General features: G+C 41.9%; 1 protein-coding gene and 2 long non-coding RNA genes across 3 annotated transcripts in view; 1 reads left to right on the plus strand and 2 right to left on the minus strand.

Moving 5' to 3' along the window:
- LOC144310680 (uncharacterized) overlaps positions 1-4,278 on the plus strand; it is a 30,107-nt gene extending 25,829 nt beyond the window's left edge. The window contains exons 4-5 of the long non-coding RNA XR_013376340.1: positions 201-443; positions 2,216-4,278. This is a non-coding gene — a long non-coding RNA (uncharacterized LOC144310680). The remainder of the gene's footprint in view (positions 1-200; positions 444-2,215) is intronic.
- A 5,601-nt stretch (positions 4,279-9,879) lies between these two features.
- Positions 9,880-16,339, minus strand: LOC144310681 (uncharacterized). The gene is made up of 2 exons (XR_013376341.1): positions 16,077-16,339; positions 9,880-12,966 (listed from the first exon to the last, which is right to left on the minus strand). It is a non-coding gene; the product is annotated as an uncharacterized LOC144310681 (long non-coding RNA).
- Positions 16,340-16,467: 128 nt separating this feature from the next.
- MYSM1 (Myb like, SWIRM and MPN domains 1) overlaps positions 16,468-16,721 on the minus strand; it is a 43,722-nt gene continuing 43,468 nt past the window's right edge. The window contains exon 21 of the mRNA XM_077891969.1: positions 16,468-16,692. Coding sequence (XP_077748095.1) covers positions 16,681-16,692 — 12 coding nt within the window. The 3' untranslated portion in view covers positions 16,468-16,680. The remainder of the gene's footprint in view (positions 16,693-16,721) is intronic.

The following is a 16,721-nucleotide window of genomic DNA, read 5'->3' on the forward strand; positions in this document are numbered from 1 at the left end:
CCAAGGCTGTCTCAATAGGAATGTCTCGGGGAGTTTTAGAAATAGTGATTTCTGGAGTCCACCCTGAAAAGGTTCTGAATCAATAGATTTTTGAAGCCCCTGAATCAGTATATTTATCAAATACCTGTCTTAGTCGGATTGAGTCACTGTAACAAAATACCATTGAATGCTTGGCTTAAACAGACATGTGTTTCTTACAGTTCTTGAAGCTGAAAATCCAGGATCAAGGTGCCAGCAGATTCAGTTCCTAGAGTGGGCCTGCTTCCTGGCTTGCAGATATGGCCTTTCCTTGTGCATGGAGGGAGAGGGAGAGAGAGAGAGAGAGCTCTGTTTTCCTCCTTGTAAAGGGCACTAATCCCATCATGATGATCCCATCCTCATGACTTCATCTAAACCAGATTACCTCCCAAGGGCCTGACCTCCATAGACCACCACATTGCAGGGTATGGTTTTAATATGAATTTGGGATTTGGAGCACAAATAACCCAGTACAGTGCTCTATAAAGTCTCCTGTACCATGAGGGTGTTAAGTAAGCCCTCACTGCGAGTACATATGCATATATGCTGCACTTGATCTGAGAACTCTGCAAGGGGCAAAATTATAATGAGCAATTGTCTTGTCTATGTGTGGGGAGGTACCCACCTGTGCCCTTTCCAGAGAAGGTTTGTTGATACCATTTGTAAAAGGCTTTTCCCATCAGCCGCCATGGTTTTGCCTTCCCTTTGTGAGAAGGCAGTTGTTTTCTGGTTCTGGTACCCTGGGCAGCAGCACATTTGGTCTGCTGCTCCTGCAACACGTGTGTGATACTGAAGGTGCAGTCCTTGTGCAGGTCTGTGTCCAGCTGTGGGGAGCAGGAGAGGGTAAGGGGAGCCAGGTCTGGGTGTGGAAGCTAAGCAAGAACCCTGGCTGACCAAAGAGATGTGTGGGCACAGTGAGCAAGCCTGTGTGCACTCCAGCTCCTGTGCCCACTGGCGTGGCTAAAGCTCGGGGTTGGGATGGTACAATCAGAGACCCAGAGAGAGAAACCTTTAAGCCAAAGAAGTGCATGGAGGAGCAGGCAAGGGCAGGAGCCCAGGGTTTATTTCAGAGAAGGCAGTGTGTGTGTATACAGGGTCCAGGGTCAAGGATGCAATGTGCAGGGGGCCTTTGGTAAGTGTGTGGCTATGTCTTCCTCCCTTTGGGGATCAGCTCACCTGAGTCCCTGTTCTCTTGAATCTGAGGGAACACACCGGGGATGGTGATCCATAGTGGGGGGAAATTGGGAAGGAGACTCAGCTGGAAGCGGTTTAGGCCTCAGGCCTTCTATGGGAGAAGCTGTCAAGGGGCCAGGCTGTCTGTCACCATCCTCAGAGCTGCTAGAGTGACAGTCCTTTTTTTTTTTTTTTAAGATTTTATTTATTTATTCATGAGATACACACAGAGAGAGGCAGAGACACAGGCAGAGGAAGAAGCAGGCTCCCTGTGGGGAGGCCAATGTAGGACTCAATCCTGGGACTCCAGGATCACGCCCTGAACTGAAGGCAGACGCTTCACCACTGAGCCACCCAGGCATCTCATAGAGTGACAGTCCTTTAGGGGCAGAAACAGTTGAGTCCTCCAGGAGAGAGGGTGGCCTGCAGGCCCAGAGGTAGGATCAGTCCTGCCAGATGCAGGATCAGGAAGCCCTGACTGAGTGCCACCCCCAAGCCTGCCATCCTCCTCCATCAGTACAGTAGGGAACAAAATTGCCAATTTCTACACTTTTAGTCTTTTAGGTAAGATAAACACATAATAATCATAAAAATAAATAAGATACTTTAAAATTTGATAAACATAAGAAGGAATAAAAAATAGATTATTAGAAATTTAAGCTACTTGATCTAGATAAGGTCAACAGGGAAATTTCCCACAATAAATGACACTTAAGGAGAGACCCAAAAGAATGAAATGGGTTAGCCAGGTCTAGAGGGAGGTGAGGCTGATCAAGGCAGAGAGAAGAGCACATGCCCATAGCCTGAGGTAGAAAGAATTTAATGTGTTACAGAAATTGAAAGACGACCAGTGTGGCTGAAGGCTGATGAGCAAAGGGAATGAGATGGAGGTAATCACAGTGGATGAAGGTGGGGTAATCCAAGGGACTTGTGGACTGTTGGAAGAGATTTATAGTTTTAAGTACAATAGAAAGCTGACTGAGGATTTCATGCAGGAAAACAATAAAATTTGCATTTTCAACAGATTTGAGTCAAGAATGAGGAAGAGGAGAAGGCCTGTTTATGTCACTGCCTGTTTACTTATTTCCCCCAACAAAAATCATCTTGAGAGCAGAACCCCTGTTTTATTGAGTCAAATGCTTGGACAGGGCCTTGCTTCTGGTCCATGTTTGTTAGATAAATGGATTAATATCTAGCACCTTGGATATACCTGTTTAAATTCAGGGCTATGAAGTACTTTACCAGGAAGAAAGCCATCCGGCTATTGGCCAATCAATATGGACTTCAGGTGATATGAAGAGAAAACTTACACCCCTCTCTGCCAAGTTCCCTTTTTAAGGATGTGCCCCAGCAAAACTGGGGAGAGAGAAAGACATAAAATCCAGGCAATAGAGGATTCTATCCAGAAAAGCAACAAAGAGCATTCGCCTGAAGGCAGCTATGCAACAAGCCCAGAGAGCAGTCTAGTCTGGAGCTGGAGGACAGAAGCTTCTGGAAAGAGATCTCCAACTTGGAACAAAGAAAGGAGGTAATGAGATCAATGGACTACCCAGTATGAGAATGTTTGAAAACAGTAATCAAAGGGTAGGTAGATGGACGTTCTGATGAGGAGTTTGGAAAAAAAAAATTAAAGAACTATATTACATAGTCATTATAGTGTAGACTCTGATTTTTTTATTTAACTATGGGACAGGTGGGGCATGGGAGGCTGGTATAAGGAATGCCAGATGTTTAGATCATAATTGACAATACATAATGTTTAAATTTGGTAGAATAGGAGATAGTAAAATAAACATATTATTTAGAAATATAGAGGTAAGTGTCTGGTGAGACAGCTCCATGGGACAAATGATGTTGCCTTTGGAATATGGAACCAAGGTATGGTGAAGGGCTTGCTGTGTTTCATTAGAAGCCTACTAAAAAAAAAAAAAAAAAAAAAAAAAACAAAAAAAACCAAACAAAAAAAAACTATGTGCCTGTATTAGTTTGATGAAATATTTTAAAAACCAAGTGAACCACTGATTTACGAGAAGACTTTCAGGTGAATCAACTTCTCATCTAGCTACCTGGAAGCATACTTGTTCATTTGGAGACCTGGCTTATCTTGCCGTGTTTATTTTGGCCCAGGGAAGTCATTCCTCTGACTCCTTGCTTCTTGTTTAGAAGTGAAGGGAATGTCAAGTGACCACTTTTGGCTAATGACAGCAGCCCCTGTGAATGAGTGTCTGATTTACTTGTGTCTAATCTTGACAATAGCTACCCTTTGCTATTTTTTCTCATATGTCTTGTCTCTCCACATCAGTTCAGGTTGGTCCAGATCATTTCTTTTCACAACCTATACTATTCCACAGTATAGATAACCTTCATTCATTTAATCTCCCTTTACATTTCACTCGCCACCATTTTATTGTTTTGATCCTTATAGCAACCTTTTGGCAGAGATACTACTATCCTGGCTTGTAAAGATGAAGAACACAGGCTTAGGCAGTTAATTCTTTGGCATCAGCCACTGACATGACAAGAGAAGCTTGACAGGAAATACCACTATCCAGAAACAAACCCAACTCCAAAAAGTGCCCCTCACTGGGCATTGCCCTTGGCCACTGGGAGCTGCTTTACTCCTTCCCAGCAGTAGCCAAGGGCCAATGCCTGGCTGAGGCAGGGGACAAGGGTCCAGTCCTCTTTGCCTCCATTTGGACAACCCTGAAGAGTTGGCTCGAGTGCAAGCTCACTGTAGTATCTGCTGAGGGCTCAGATGTAATCACCCTCTGGTTCCGCCTCCTCTCTGCCCAATCCCACTGTCCTCATTTTCTTACAGTTGTATTTCCTGAGAGCACCTCCCAATCAACCTTGTGCATACAAACTCCTGCACGGAGGGTCTCTCCAGGGCTCTGAGACTAAGACACTACTGTTTTGGGAGTTAGGTGTCTCCTTTATTTCTTTTTTTTTTTTCCTCCTTTCTTTAAATAGTCCTTCCTATACACTCTCTTTACATTTGTTCATATCATTTACCAATATCTTATATAGTAGTCTGTATTTATTCATTATTTGCTTTTTTCTGTCCCCAGAGCATATGCTCCACGCAGGCAGAGGCTTTGTTTTGTTTTCGGTTGTATTTCTGGCACCTAAAACAGTCCTGGCACTCCTTAACAATAAAGGACTTCTGGGACACCTGGGTGGCTCAGTTGGTTAAGCAACCAACTCTTGATTTCAGCTCAGGTCAGGATCTCAGGGTCATAAGATGGAGCCCCATGCTGGGCTTCACACCAAGCATGGAACTTGCTTGAGATTCTCTTCGCTCCCTTTCTCTCTCTGTGCCTTGCCCAGTTCACATGTGTGCATGCCCCCCTAAAAAATTAAAATAAAAAAATAAAGGATTTCTAAATTCACTGAATAATTGATTCCTTTGGGAGTTTTTGAGACATCATAGAGAAGTGGGTGAGATCATGCTCTTCAGTATTAGACAGACTGCTCTATTTCAACCCTGTTACCAAAGGTAACTTTGGGCAGGATTCTTAACCCATCTTAGGCTCAGTTTCCTCATCTATAAAATATGGTAACCTACATATAGGACCTACATCCCAGTGTTTTTGAGATAACCAAAGGAGATAATGTACACAAAGCCGATGGTGTCTAACTCTAAGAGTTTCTGCTCTGAAACATGTGAAGTGATAATTATAATTCTGAACAGATTTCTGAAGAAAAAGGGTAATTATAAAAAAAATCACAATTCTAAATTATTTTTCTAGACCATTGTGTTAAAATACTGGGAGAAAATACAATTAGGCAGTAATTATCTCTCCAACCTGCTGCAGGAATATTTTCCCTAATTACAATGTAGATTTCATTAGCTGGTTCTGCAACATTCAGTCCAGGACACAAAAAGCTCATTGGACAAATTACCACCTTGTGCTCACTGGGCACAGGGCCCTTCATCTGAGCAACAAGAGCTCTCCAGCCGTATCATCATCATTTGTAGCAGCCTGCAATGATAGATGTAATTTGGGAAATCTGGAAGTTGGAGAACTGGTTTCAAAGCTGGGTAATACAGAATTAAGAACATAGAAGGAAGGTTTGACTTTGAGTCCTTGTTACTTCATCTGCTGGCCATGCCAACTTGAACAGGAGACCTATCCACCCATCCATCATCCACCCTCCCATCCATCCATCCGTTCAACCTTTTCTCAGCACTTCTATGTAACAATCACTGTACTAGACCCAGGAGATAGGAATGAACAATTCCAGCCCCCAAGGAGCACACCCTCTAGTGGGAAAGAGAGAAAACAACTTCATGTCCAAGTAGGAAGCATTGGAGTTGTGTGGAAATGTGCCTAGATGGGGCCTAGTCCTGTGTTGGGACCAGCGAAATCAGGTGAGGCTTGCTGGAGAAATTGATTAAGTCAGTCAAAATTCCAGGCAGAGAGAATGACGCATGAGTAGGGATGGAGAAATGAGGCACATTAGCGAACTCTGAATAGTTGAGTAAGACCAGGATAGGGATGCCAGGCAGAGAATGAGGGCCATTAAATGCCTTCTTAACCTATGCTAGGTATTATATACTAGGCACTGGGGATACACAGCTTAAAAAAGGCAGGATCCATACTATTCAGAAGCTCACAGTCCACTGAAGGCAGCAGAAAAGTAAAGAGGCAAGGAAAAACCAGTTCTACTGGGGCTTTGACAGAGGGCTCAGCTGAAGGGCTTTAATCCAGTCTAGAGTAGAGAGTCAAGGCAGGCTTCTAGGTAGAAGGGATGTTTAAATTTTGAAAGTCACACAGAAGACATGGTTGGAACCGGGGGACGTGTTCCATATGAAAGTAGAGGAGTATATAGGCCTGCTGGGTGGAGCTCCGTGTGTTAGGATTCACCAAATAGTTCAATATGATTAGAACGAAGAGTACACGTGTGTGCATGTGCATGTGTGTCTGTGTGTTGGAGGCGGAGGAGAACTGGCAAGACATGAGACTAGAGAAGGGATAGGGGCACATCCTAAGAGTCTTCTAAGCATCTGTGTTGGACCTGGTGCAGAAAGCTTGGTGAGCCTTTGGAAAATCTTAAGCAAAGTACTTACATGCTCAGATTTGTGCTCCATCAAAACAAAACAAAAACAGAACAAAATGCATCTGGCTGTAGTGTAGAGGGTGGAGGGATACCTACGGGAAGCAGAGAGATTACTTTTGAAAGTGTTCTTCTTATGAATTCACTTCTCCCAGGTTCGGCCATAATGGGGAAGACAGAGAACCATGTTGAAGCAAAATTTTTAACTGTAAGGTCCATTTCTTCTGTTGAGGTAATAGACTAATAATCCCATGGCTTTATCTACTGCTTCGGGGTGTATGATGGTGCAGGATCTATGAGCATGGGATTTTCTTAGTTTCCCAGAGAAGGCAGGGTTTCCCATGAGGTGTGATCCAGGAGCACTGGCAATGGGAAGCCCATCATCTCCCATCCTGGCCTTGACTGAGTCTGTGACTTGAACAAGTCACTTGTCATCTCTGGGTATCAGTTCTCTCACCCAAACATGAGGATATGGAACTAAATTGCTCCTTAGGTTCCTTCCAGGTCTGAAACCAATACCATGATAGCTTGGCGAGCTGATTTTAGAATCCTATGGATCTCGGTATGAATTCTGTTTCTGCCACTTCTGGCTGCATGACCTCGGATAAGCTGCTCCTTGAGCACTCGAAGGCTAAGTTTAAAGTGGGGATAACAGAACTTCCTGCATGGCTATGGTGGGGATTTAATGTGACATTGTACAAAAAGTGTTTAGCCCTGCATCTATAAATGGATGGATGCTATTATTATAAAATGCCTTGATGAATGAAAATGGCTGACCTGGAGAGACCATAAAAAGCAATGAAATTCACCCCTAGATCACACAATGTCAAGGAACTGGACAACGAAATGTGTCACAGTGTTTGTAAATGCATTGATCTGGGCAGTGTTTTCTGAGGATTGGGCTGGTGAACCTTACAGGGCTGGGATCATGGTGCTCATCCACCGTGACAGAGCGCCCTCTGGCGGTCTTGGAGTCAACGTTTTCATTAAGATGATTGAAGAGCAGATGTGGCTTTGTGGATTTATAAAGCAAACAGCAAGGATTTGTGTGTTCGTTAATCTTAGATCAAGCTAATATAGCTAATCTTAGATAAAGCTAGTAAAGTGTCATTAATTATATCACCTCTAATAGTAATTCTTTAGTCAACTTTTCCATAAAAGTCATGTTCCAGGCATTTATTAGATCTTGCAGTTCTAAAAGACAAAATTACATTTTAAATTAAAACATAAATTATATCGAACGTTTGAATTGCACATAAAATCTTCACAGTAGTTCTTTGTGCTATGAAATTGAAAATAATTTGGCATCACTCAAAAGGACGGTGCAGTAGCAGAACTGGGGTTTTCTCAAGGTGGCCTTGCTGCAGCAATGGGCTGTGTGACTTTAGGCAAGGTGTTTCATTTCTGGGGACCTGTTTCTTCATCTTAGGATAGAGGACTCTAGGCCCGAACGTTTCCAATGTCTTTTCCAGCTCTCAGAGTCTTTGATTTGAGGGAGAAATGTTTTCCATTATCTTTTATCTTTTTATCTATTAGGACTCTGGCTTCAAAGAAATTTGATGTCCACTTTTCTTTATAAACCGGGGGTCTCAAGCACAGTATGTAAGGCCCATCTGAAGATGAATTTATAACATTCCAGCTATCTGTAGCAGAAATCACTGGTTATTAACAAAGATTCATGTTCTCCTTCCACCGGGTAAAATTTTGTGCAGAAGCAACACCCCAAAAGGACTCCGCTTAGAGTTCCTCTTTGCATCCAGGGGGGACCATATGATTAGTTCTTGACCAAAAAGTTATTAGCCATAAGTAATGTGTGTCCTCCAAGCCAAGGTAGGTAAGTATCAAGTGTGTTCCCCCATTCCTTCTCATTCCCCTTGTCCTCAAGTAGATGACACTTGGGATACGTGGAGTCACAAGATGACAGAGCCACACGGAAAAGTACGTGGGTGCCTGAATTACCTACTGGAGATGTGCTGCCCAGGAGAGCCACCCAATCAGAACACCTGCAATGGACTCTGTGTGAGTGAGAAATAACCTTTCACTATGTTGAGGTGCTGATAGTTAAGGGTGGTTTGGCATAGGAGCTAACTTTAATTATCTCAACATATTCTCCAACTGCATGATGCTGAGATCTAACTTGAGGCATTGTATCAAAGCAAACTGATCTCATAAAAGCATGTTCTCGCACTCTCTCTAGGAGAGAGGTGGAACTAGCTTACTCAGTGTCTGTTTTCTGGTTAGGAGAGCAGTACTGCTCTGAAAAACGTCTTACCAAGATTTCCTTTGAACTATTCAATTTTGTTACACAAAATGAGTCTGATGTAGACAATCTTCTGGTTATGGGTGGGCACAGGCGTTGCAATTACTGCTGAGTCATATCTGTCAGGTGTTTGGGAAAAAAACAAAGTTCAATCACCGCTGATCTAGAAAAAAATGACTAAGCAGTTAAACGGCATTCTGAAACTTTCCAGTTCTTCTGTATTTTGAAGTGACCTTGTTAATGGGGGATTCGTGGGGAAGGTGGGAAAGGAATCACTGATTACGCCTAGTAACAGGTATTGGAGTTATTCATTGATAAGTCTTGTTTTTGATAACAGGAAAAATATGGGAAGACAAAAGCAAGGGTCTTTCTAAAAAAAATTGTGTGATTTTTAAGTAGGCTCCATGCTCGAAACTACAACTGTGAGATCAGAACTGATCAAGAGTCAGATGTTCAACCGACTGAGCCACCCTGGAGCCTGAAAAGCAAGTTTTTTACTTAGCTATATCTCTGCAAACACTGACAATATTTTATTTAAGCTAGCCTTCTAAAAAAAAAAAAAAAAGCTAGCCTTCTATGGGAAGATAATTGAGACTCAGTGATGTAGAAACACATCAGCGACACTAAGAAAAACCATTACAGTACAAATAGGATTGCAGGATGATGTTGATGTAGAGTTATTGGCTGAGTATGATGCGGGTCACAATCAGAAAATTACAGCAAATGTTTAATAAGCAAGCATCCACACAAGCTGCACAAAGGAATGAACTTCTAATGAAGTAAATGTCTTGTAGAACTAAAACTCTTAGGATTTTATTGTACTTTGCCACCTAAATTATATCATTTAGGAGCCTTGAGTTCAAATTGGTTCTGTAAACGAGATGATAAATGTGGCTGTACTACTCTGAGGAAAATTAGCTTATAGAAATGGAAGATTTTTCTGCAGATACTAACAACATTTAAAGGGTACATAGATCTTGATCTGGCATCTAAACTTCTAGGAATCTCTTCAGAGAAATACGAAGTGTGCAAGAAAAAAGGAATAATTTTTCATAGAAAAATGGAAACCTCTAAATAAGGTTCATCAATAAAAAACTGATTGGATCAATGATGGCAAATCTGTACTGTAGAATGCTGTGTACCTCTTGCCAAGAATGAATAGATATTTATGTGCTGTTGTAGGAAGAAGTCCTCAATGAGAGGACAGAAACTGAAGATGTATAGTATGACCCAGTAGGTCCTTGTTATGTTTTAAATTGATAGTGAAACAGGGGCCCAAGGGTGCAAGAACACCTGACTCCAGGTTCCTCAAATAGATCAGGTTTGATTGGCCACTCGCCACTGAAAAAATCCAAAGGCAGAGAAGTGGGTGGTGGTGAAACAAGAGAGGAATTTATTTCTGTGAGACCAATATCAGAAAGGTAGGCAGTGGACGAAAGTTACAAAGACTGTCTCCAAAGTGCTGGAAAGACTTCTAGATTTCTTTCAGGAAAATATGAGACAAAGGCAGATGGGTACATGCAGCCCGGGGAAGTAAAGGTCAGGTTGATCTCTTCCCTAGGGTCAATCACATGAGGTCTTGCTGGTGTCAGGGCAGTCCCCGTTAGTTGAGGGGGTCGTTTTGGTCCCCATCAGGGGACACTTTGCCCACAGGGTCCTTTGCCTGAGTTAGGAAATGAGCTGGAAAAAAAAGAACTTCATTAATTAGGAAGTGCAGACTGAGGTCAGAATGGAGGTAGTTGATATCTTCTTTTTCAAATCCCTACCGTGAAATCTCCATTCCATTTCTACGGAAGGAGATGGGATGACAACCATATCTTCTCTAGCTACTTTCTGCTGCCTGGGATGATGTAGGGGTTTAGGAATGGAACACTTTGACAGGTAGAGGAACTTCATTTTAGGAATTTCTCCAAAATAAGCACTAAGGGCATCTCTAGGCTTGTGTGAATAGCACAGGCTCCCACCTGACAAATACTAAAAGTCAAACAATCATCACAAGAAAAAAGCACAAGAAATATAGCAATGCTTAACAGCATATTTCCATTAGGAAAGAATCTAATTTAGCCAACTGCAAAAAGGATCTAGAGCTAGGGCATCTATAGTAGTGATGTGTTTGTTTAAATCTTTCAAGGCTTCAGTTACATTTTTTGAGTAATTTGGAATATATATACAACATTCTGTTTTAATGAGAGCACAGCTTCCTCTCTGGGCCACAGTCAAGATATCGAGGGCCATTTGGTGGGGAAGAACTATGGTTTTCGAATTTGTGTGGTTTCATCATTTAGAAGGGTGACTGTGTGCTGGGTTTGGTTAAAGGCGGCTGCTATATGCTTGGGTAAAGTCTCTACTTGTAATTCTACACCAGTAGAGGAGGCTCCTCCAACAAATATGGTTAAGGGATAAGACCATCAAGAAGCCTTCTTTGCCTGTGTCTAGCTAGCTTTTAACAGTATCCCAGTTACAAGGAATCAGTGGCAAGTGGGAGATGATTCATCTCAGGAGACATGTGCATCCCCAGCACATGGAAGATCCAATCTTCCATCCATTATTTTCATGAGTCCATAGTGAAGCCCATAAAGTAGGGGTATGCACTGGCTTTTAAGGAGTGATTTTGCCATCCGAGCCACATAGGATTGGTCAAAGTTATAGCTGAGTTACACAGTCAGTTGTTGGGGGAATCCATCCATCGTCCAGCTGTTGAAATAATCATATGCCTGTGGGGTCCTTATATTATCCCCACAGAATAAGGGAGATTGTCTATACATGGGCTATTGTGGCAATTTCTCTGAGGTTTATTTACCTCAAGTTATCTAGCTTAAGCAAACAATAAACATTCAAAGACCATCAGAACTAGAATCTAACTTCCACAAGGGTGTGTGTTACTGAGACATCATTTTTCTAAAATCACCGTTATTTCATCAAAGATAGCCAAATTACGACTAATTCGTTTGTAAAACAAGTCCAGTTTTACCAAACTTGGCCTAATTTTTTACATAAGCAGAGCAAGAATGATGATTTATGATACAAGTTCTTTTTAAATCTGCTTTGCTGGAAATATAAAGAATTTCTGATTGAACTTTTAACAGCCTCTCAAAGCCAGAAGCCACACCAAATACTTGTCATCAGATTTGCCTGGAATACCTATAGATTTGGGTGAATTCCTCTTCTCAAGGTCCCCCAGAATATCCTTAGGTTCCTGCACCTGCCAGGAAGGGACATTCTTTACTCAGCAGGTAAGGCTGCTGGGAACTCTGTAAGCAAGGTATCAGGCCAACATTTCAAGAGGGCTCTATTGGCTCCATAAAGTCAACCTTCGTTCCTTAAAGCTATCTGGTCATGTCTGCTTATGCACATCTCTGTCAAATATGACTTTCCAGTCAAAGCCTCAGTAATACAAGCAGTGTTTTCAGTGGTGTCCTACTACCAGGAGAACAGATTCTTTTTTATTTTTTTCACCTCATTAATTTTTATTTGTGTGTGTCTTACATAATTAGATGGGTTTTTAAAAATTTTTTGCACTTTTTTTTATTGGAGTTTGATTTGCCAACATACAGCATATCACCCAGTGCTCATCCCGTCAAGTGCCCCCCTCACTGCCCGTCACCTAGTCACCCTAACCCCCTGCCCACCTCCCTTTCCACTACCCCTTGTTGGTTTCCCAGAGTTAGGAGTCTCTCATGGTCTGTCTCCCTTTCTGATATTTCCCACTCATTTTCTCTCCTTTCCCCTTTATTCCCTTTCACTGTTTTTTATATTCCCCAAATGAATGAGACCATATAATGTTTGTCCTTCTCTGATTTACTTACTTCATTCAGCATAATACCCTTCAGTTCCATCCACATTGAAGCAAATGGTGGGTATTTGTCGTTTCTAATGGCTGAGTACTATTCCATTGTATACATAGACCACATCTTCTTTATCCACTCATCTTTTGATGGGCACCGAGGCTCCTTCCACAGTTGGCTATTGTGGACTTTGCTGCTAGAAACATCGGGGTGCAGGTGTCCCAGCGTTTCACTGCATCTGGATCTTTGGGGTAAATCCCCAGCAGTGCAATTGCTGGGTCATAGGGTAGCTCTATTTCTAACTCTTTGAGGAACCTCCACACAGTTTTCTTTTTTTTCTTTTTTTTTTTTTTTTCCACACAGTTTTCCAGAGAGGCTGTACCAGTTTACATTTCCACCAACAGTGCAAGAGGGTTCCCCTTTCTCCACATCCTCCAAGGAGAACAGATTCTTTTTTTTTTTTTTTTTTTTTTTGGAGAACAGATTCTTATTGAACTTAGCAAATAATTATAATTGCCATGAAAGAAAGCATACTCGCTGAGAGTTTCTAAATTCTGAGGGTTGAGGTAGGGGGAAAAGTTAAATGTTTAAATTTGTTTACGAAGGAACATTTTCTCATATTTCTGTAAATCATAGATATCTTAAGAGAAAAAGTTTCCTTAAATCTGGAATCTGGGAGAGCAAACATTAGAGAATCAGCAATGTTTCAAGAGTCACAAAAACTATAATCATTTCCTCAATTCATTCAACCCATGTTACTAATTCCTGTTCTGTTTGAATGCAGCTTTCCCTCTAGTTCTCGAAATTCTTACTCAAAGGCAGTTCTCTTAGTTTAAAAGTATCAGAAAACTGTATTTGTCCAAAGTCATTTTTATGCATCTCCTTGATGAAACACAGTTTTCAAGAGCATCAGAACAAGAACTATAAAGGACAAGACTCAACAATGGGCTTGGTTAGAGATCTGATGAGACTTCATTATAATGCAGTTGACAAGGTAATCCTCTTATCTCTATGACACACATTTCAATAATCAGAATGTCAAGTGACCTTATATCAGAACATATTAAAACTTTAGGGATTTCATATAATTTCTAGAACAGTTACAGCATTTACTCATACAATATAACCCAGGAAGGTTTATCAACATTCGTTTAACATGCTTCCATGTAACTTAACATACCAAATAAACTAGCCTAATTAGTCAAAAAGACTACATTTATAATTTGAATCTTGGGAAGTTTATTAAAAACCTCAGAAGGTTTTTAAGGACATGCTTAAATAGGATTCAGATAATTATAAAACTCAATATTTATTTATTCAAGGTGGCATTAAGAGAGATTGTAAAGGCAGATACAGAAGGTCACACAGTTGTTCGCAAAACTTAGCTCTTTCAATGTGGAGAAGTTTTAACTTTAAAGGAATCAACAACGTGGTTTGATAAAGACAATGTGGTTTTCTGGGCAGATAAAGAAAAAAATTTGTTTACAATTTCTTAACAAGTGCAGACCTACAATCTAAGAGGGAACTTTGTCTTTTTAATAGAGAGAAAAACCAAATCCCAATCTTATACTAGAGTGTTTTTTTAAAAAAAATCACTCATTTCAAATCTTGGTTCTGGCAATACATACAATTCTTTTCCAATGATTCCCCTTCACAAACCTTCTACAAATTTTTCATTCATGAATTTTTCATGCATTTTGTCCTTAGCTTTCTCTCTCTAAATAATCAGTCTTTTTCTAGGACAAAATTACTTTCTTTTCAACAAAAATATATTCCTGTTCTTCATGCCTTTCTTATCAAAAACATAGCTTATTTTCCTTGCATACAAGGTTGCTTTCTTTATCATTTTCTGGCAGTCCTGATTACATTTATCAGAATTTTTACTTAGAACCTTAGTTTCCAGTGCAAACTAGCTAGTGAGTGAGTGTATACTATTACACCAGAATTCTTTAACTCAGTTTATGAATACATTTCCTAATTTCTGGAAACATGTGCTTCTCCACAATAGAATCTTTCAATTACGCATAAGGCCTACTGCAGCGTCTGGGTTCTCTGTAACAAGAAGCCAAAGCCGATACAGCGATGTTTAGTAATTAATATTTCAGTATTTTATCTTTTTTTAAAATAGAAGATAGTATTTTTTTTTATTTTATTTATTTATTCATGAGAGACACCGAGAGAGAGGCAGAGACACAGGCAGAGGGAGAAGCAGGCTCCATGCAGGGAGCCTGATGCGGGACTCGATTCCGGGTCTCCAGGATCACACTCTGGGCCAAAGGCAGACACTTAACCGCTGAGCAACCCAGGTGTCCCTATTTTGTCTTATTTGGAAATTATTTAAATAATTACTGAGTTCAAACCCATTTGTTATTTAACCTAGCAAAACTTCAGTTCTTGGTTACCAAAGATGTTGAAAGCTATACACCTTTTTAGTCAACATACTTGCTCTTAACAATTACCCATGAAAGCTTTATGAGAGAGACAAAATTATCCATCATTTTACATCAAATTGCAACAGATTAAATATGAGTTTAATTCAGGTAGAAATTGATAACTGTATTATATTTGATGTTTGATAGCTCTGAAAGGCACGCCTATTTTAGTTAAACCAGCAAACTTAAATTAGCTTTAATGATGATATGTCACACCTGTGTCCAGTGTGGGTCAGTCCCTCTACTCCCCACTGTCAGTTTTACCTGGGGCTCCTGTGGGGAAATCTCATGTGGGCAGTTTGAGCCCATGGGCCCCTTCATGCTGACTTGGGAGGTGCTTCAGTTTGAACCTCAAAAGGAGATGGCCTGACAGCTTGGGGTGCTTTCACTCAACAGTGATGGTAGGAGGAGCAGGAGGATGGTGTAGGAAGCCACTAAGAAGCACCGGGGGGTGGTGCACACACAGAAGGAGAGGCCAGGGTGCCACTGTCGAGGCTGGAGGTGGACTCAAAGTCTGGACTAACACCCCTTCATCTATCTAACACCCCTTCATCTATCTCTGTCTTCCATCTCTCTCGCCTTCAGAGTAGGCTTTTACTCCAGTTGATTTTCAGGTCTTTGCACCAAATTATTCAAATTATTGCACCAAATTATTCAAAAATATATCCTAGTGCACTTTCTTGGGAAAACAAAAAGATTCCGTCTTCCTAGGCAAAAGCTCAGAAAGAACACAGAAGAAACACAATTATGGCTAAATGAAGCTCAGAGTACTGATGTTAGCATTCATTCTGCCCCAAAAGTCAGAGCTTCACTGACTGAACCAAACGGCTTTCCAGAACAAATTGGGAGAGCCAAACAACCCTCCCTGCCAGCCCTCACACCACCACCATCATTTGGAGACAACCAGATGAGAGGAAGGAATACCAGAGAGCCATTCGGTGGCCGTCTTTCCTCTGAGCTTCGCATCCATGGGCCAGGCAGTGTTAGAATAAAAAGTCCTCTTCTTAGTCGTAGGGTTATAACTAAAGGTACACCAGCCAATATTCTCCCCAGAGGCCTTCGGGAGGGGTTAGCATCCCCTATCTTGTACACACACACACGCACACACACACACACACAAATTCCAACAGAGATCTCCCCAAGTGCATACCCTGGCTTCCCGTTTATCTCCCTCCCACCCATTCCTTTCCAAGGGCACCTTCACAAATTAGAACAGCCCCTGCCACAACTCAAGGAACACGAGCCTGAATAAATGGGTTATGAAAACCTGAAATAAATGGTTCCAAAGAACCCAAGAGCAGGGAACCATGGAAGGATGGGTTCCAATGTACACCTGTGGAGGGAACTTACCAGGAGCCAAATTCCTAGGACCTGCTTATTCTTCAACCTGTTTCTCTGCTTCACCAAATGCAGGTAAGGCAGTTGATGCAGTTCAGGGCAAAGTTGCAAGAGAATCTTTGCAACAAAATAAGTTTCAGCAGCTGCCCAGGACTTCCTGTCCTCTGCATTCGGGGGAGGGGGGACATTCACCACAGGAGCTGACTCTGACGACCACAGCCACCTGCTGGGTCAACAGCTGTGCCCTGGTGCACCGCCCACACCAACCGCTCCGTTGGTGGGGGGACCCCAAGGAGGCTGGGCAAACTGAAAAGATAGTTCCACGCTGGCTTGCCAAGAATTGCCAGGTCCCAAACGGGCCTGGTTCAGCCACTTGCCGACAAAACTCAAAGGCAGAGAGGAGTGGGGGTGAAACAAGAAAGGAGTTTATTTCAGCGAGGCCACCACCGGGAAGAGAGCCAACTAGTGGCTCAAAGTCTGTCTCCAAAGTGAGAAGAGACTTCTACTCCCAGGTGTATCAGGAAAACGTGGGGCTAAGTGGACGGGTACAAGCAGGTGGGCAGTGAAGGTCAGGTGGATCACTGTGTCGGGGCCAGTCACGCAGGCTCTTGCTGGCTCAAGGCAGGCCCTGTTAACCAAGGGGTAGTTTTGGTCCCT

This window comes from Canis aureus, chromosome 3, assembly GCF_053574225.1.
Source record: "Canis aureus isolate CA01 chromosome 3, VMU_Caureus_v.1.0, whole genome shotgun sequence".
NCBI classification, from domain to species: Eukaryota; Metazoa; Chordata; class Mammalia; order Carnivora; family Canidae; genus Canis; species Canis aureus.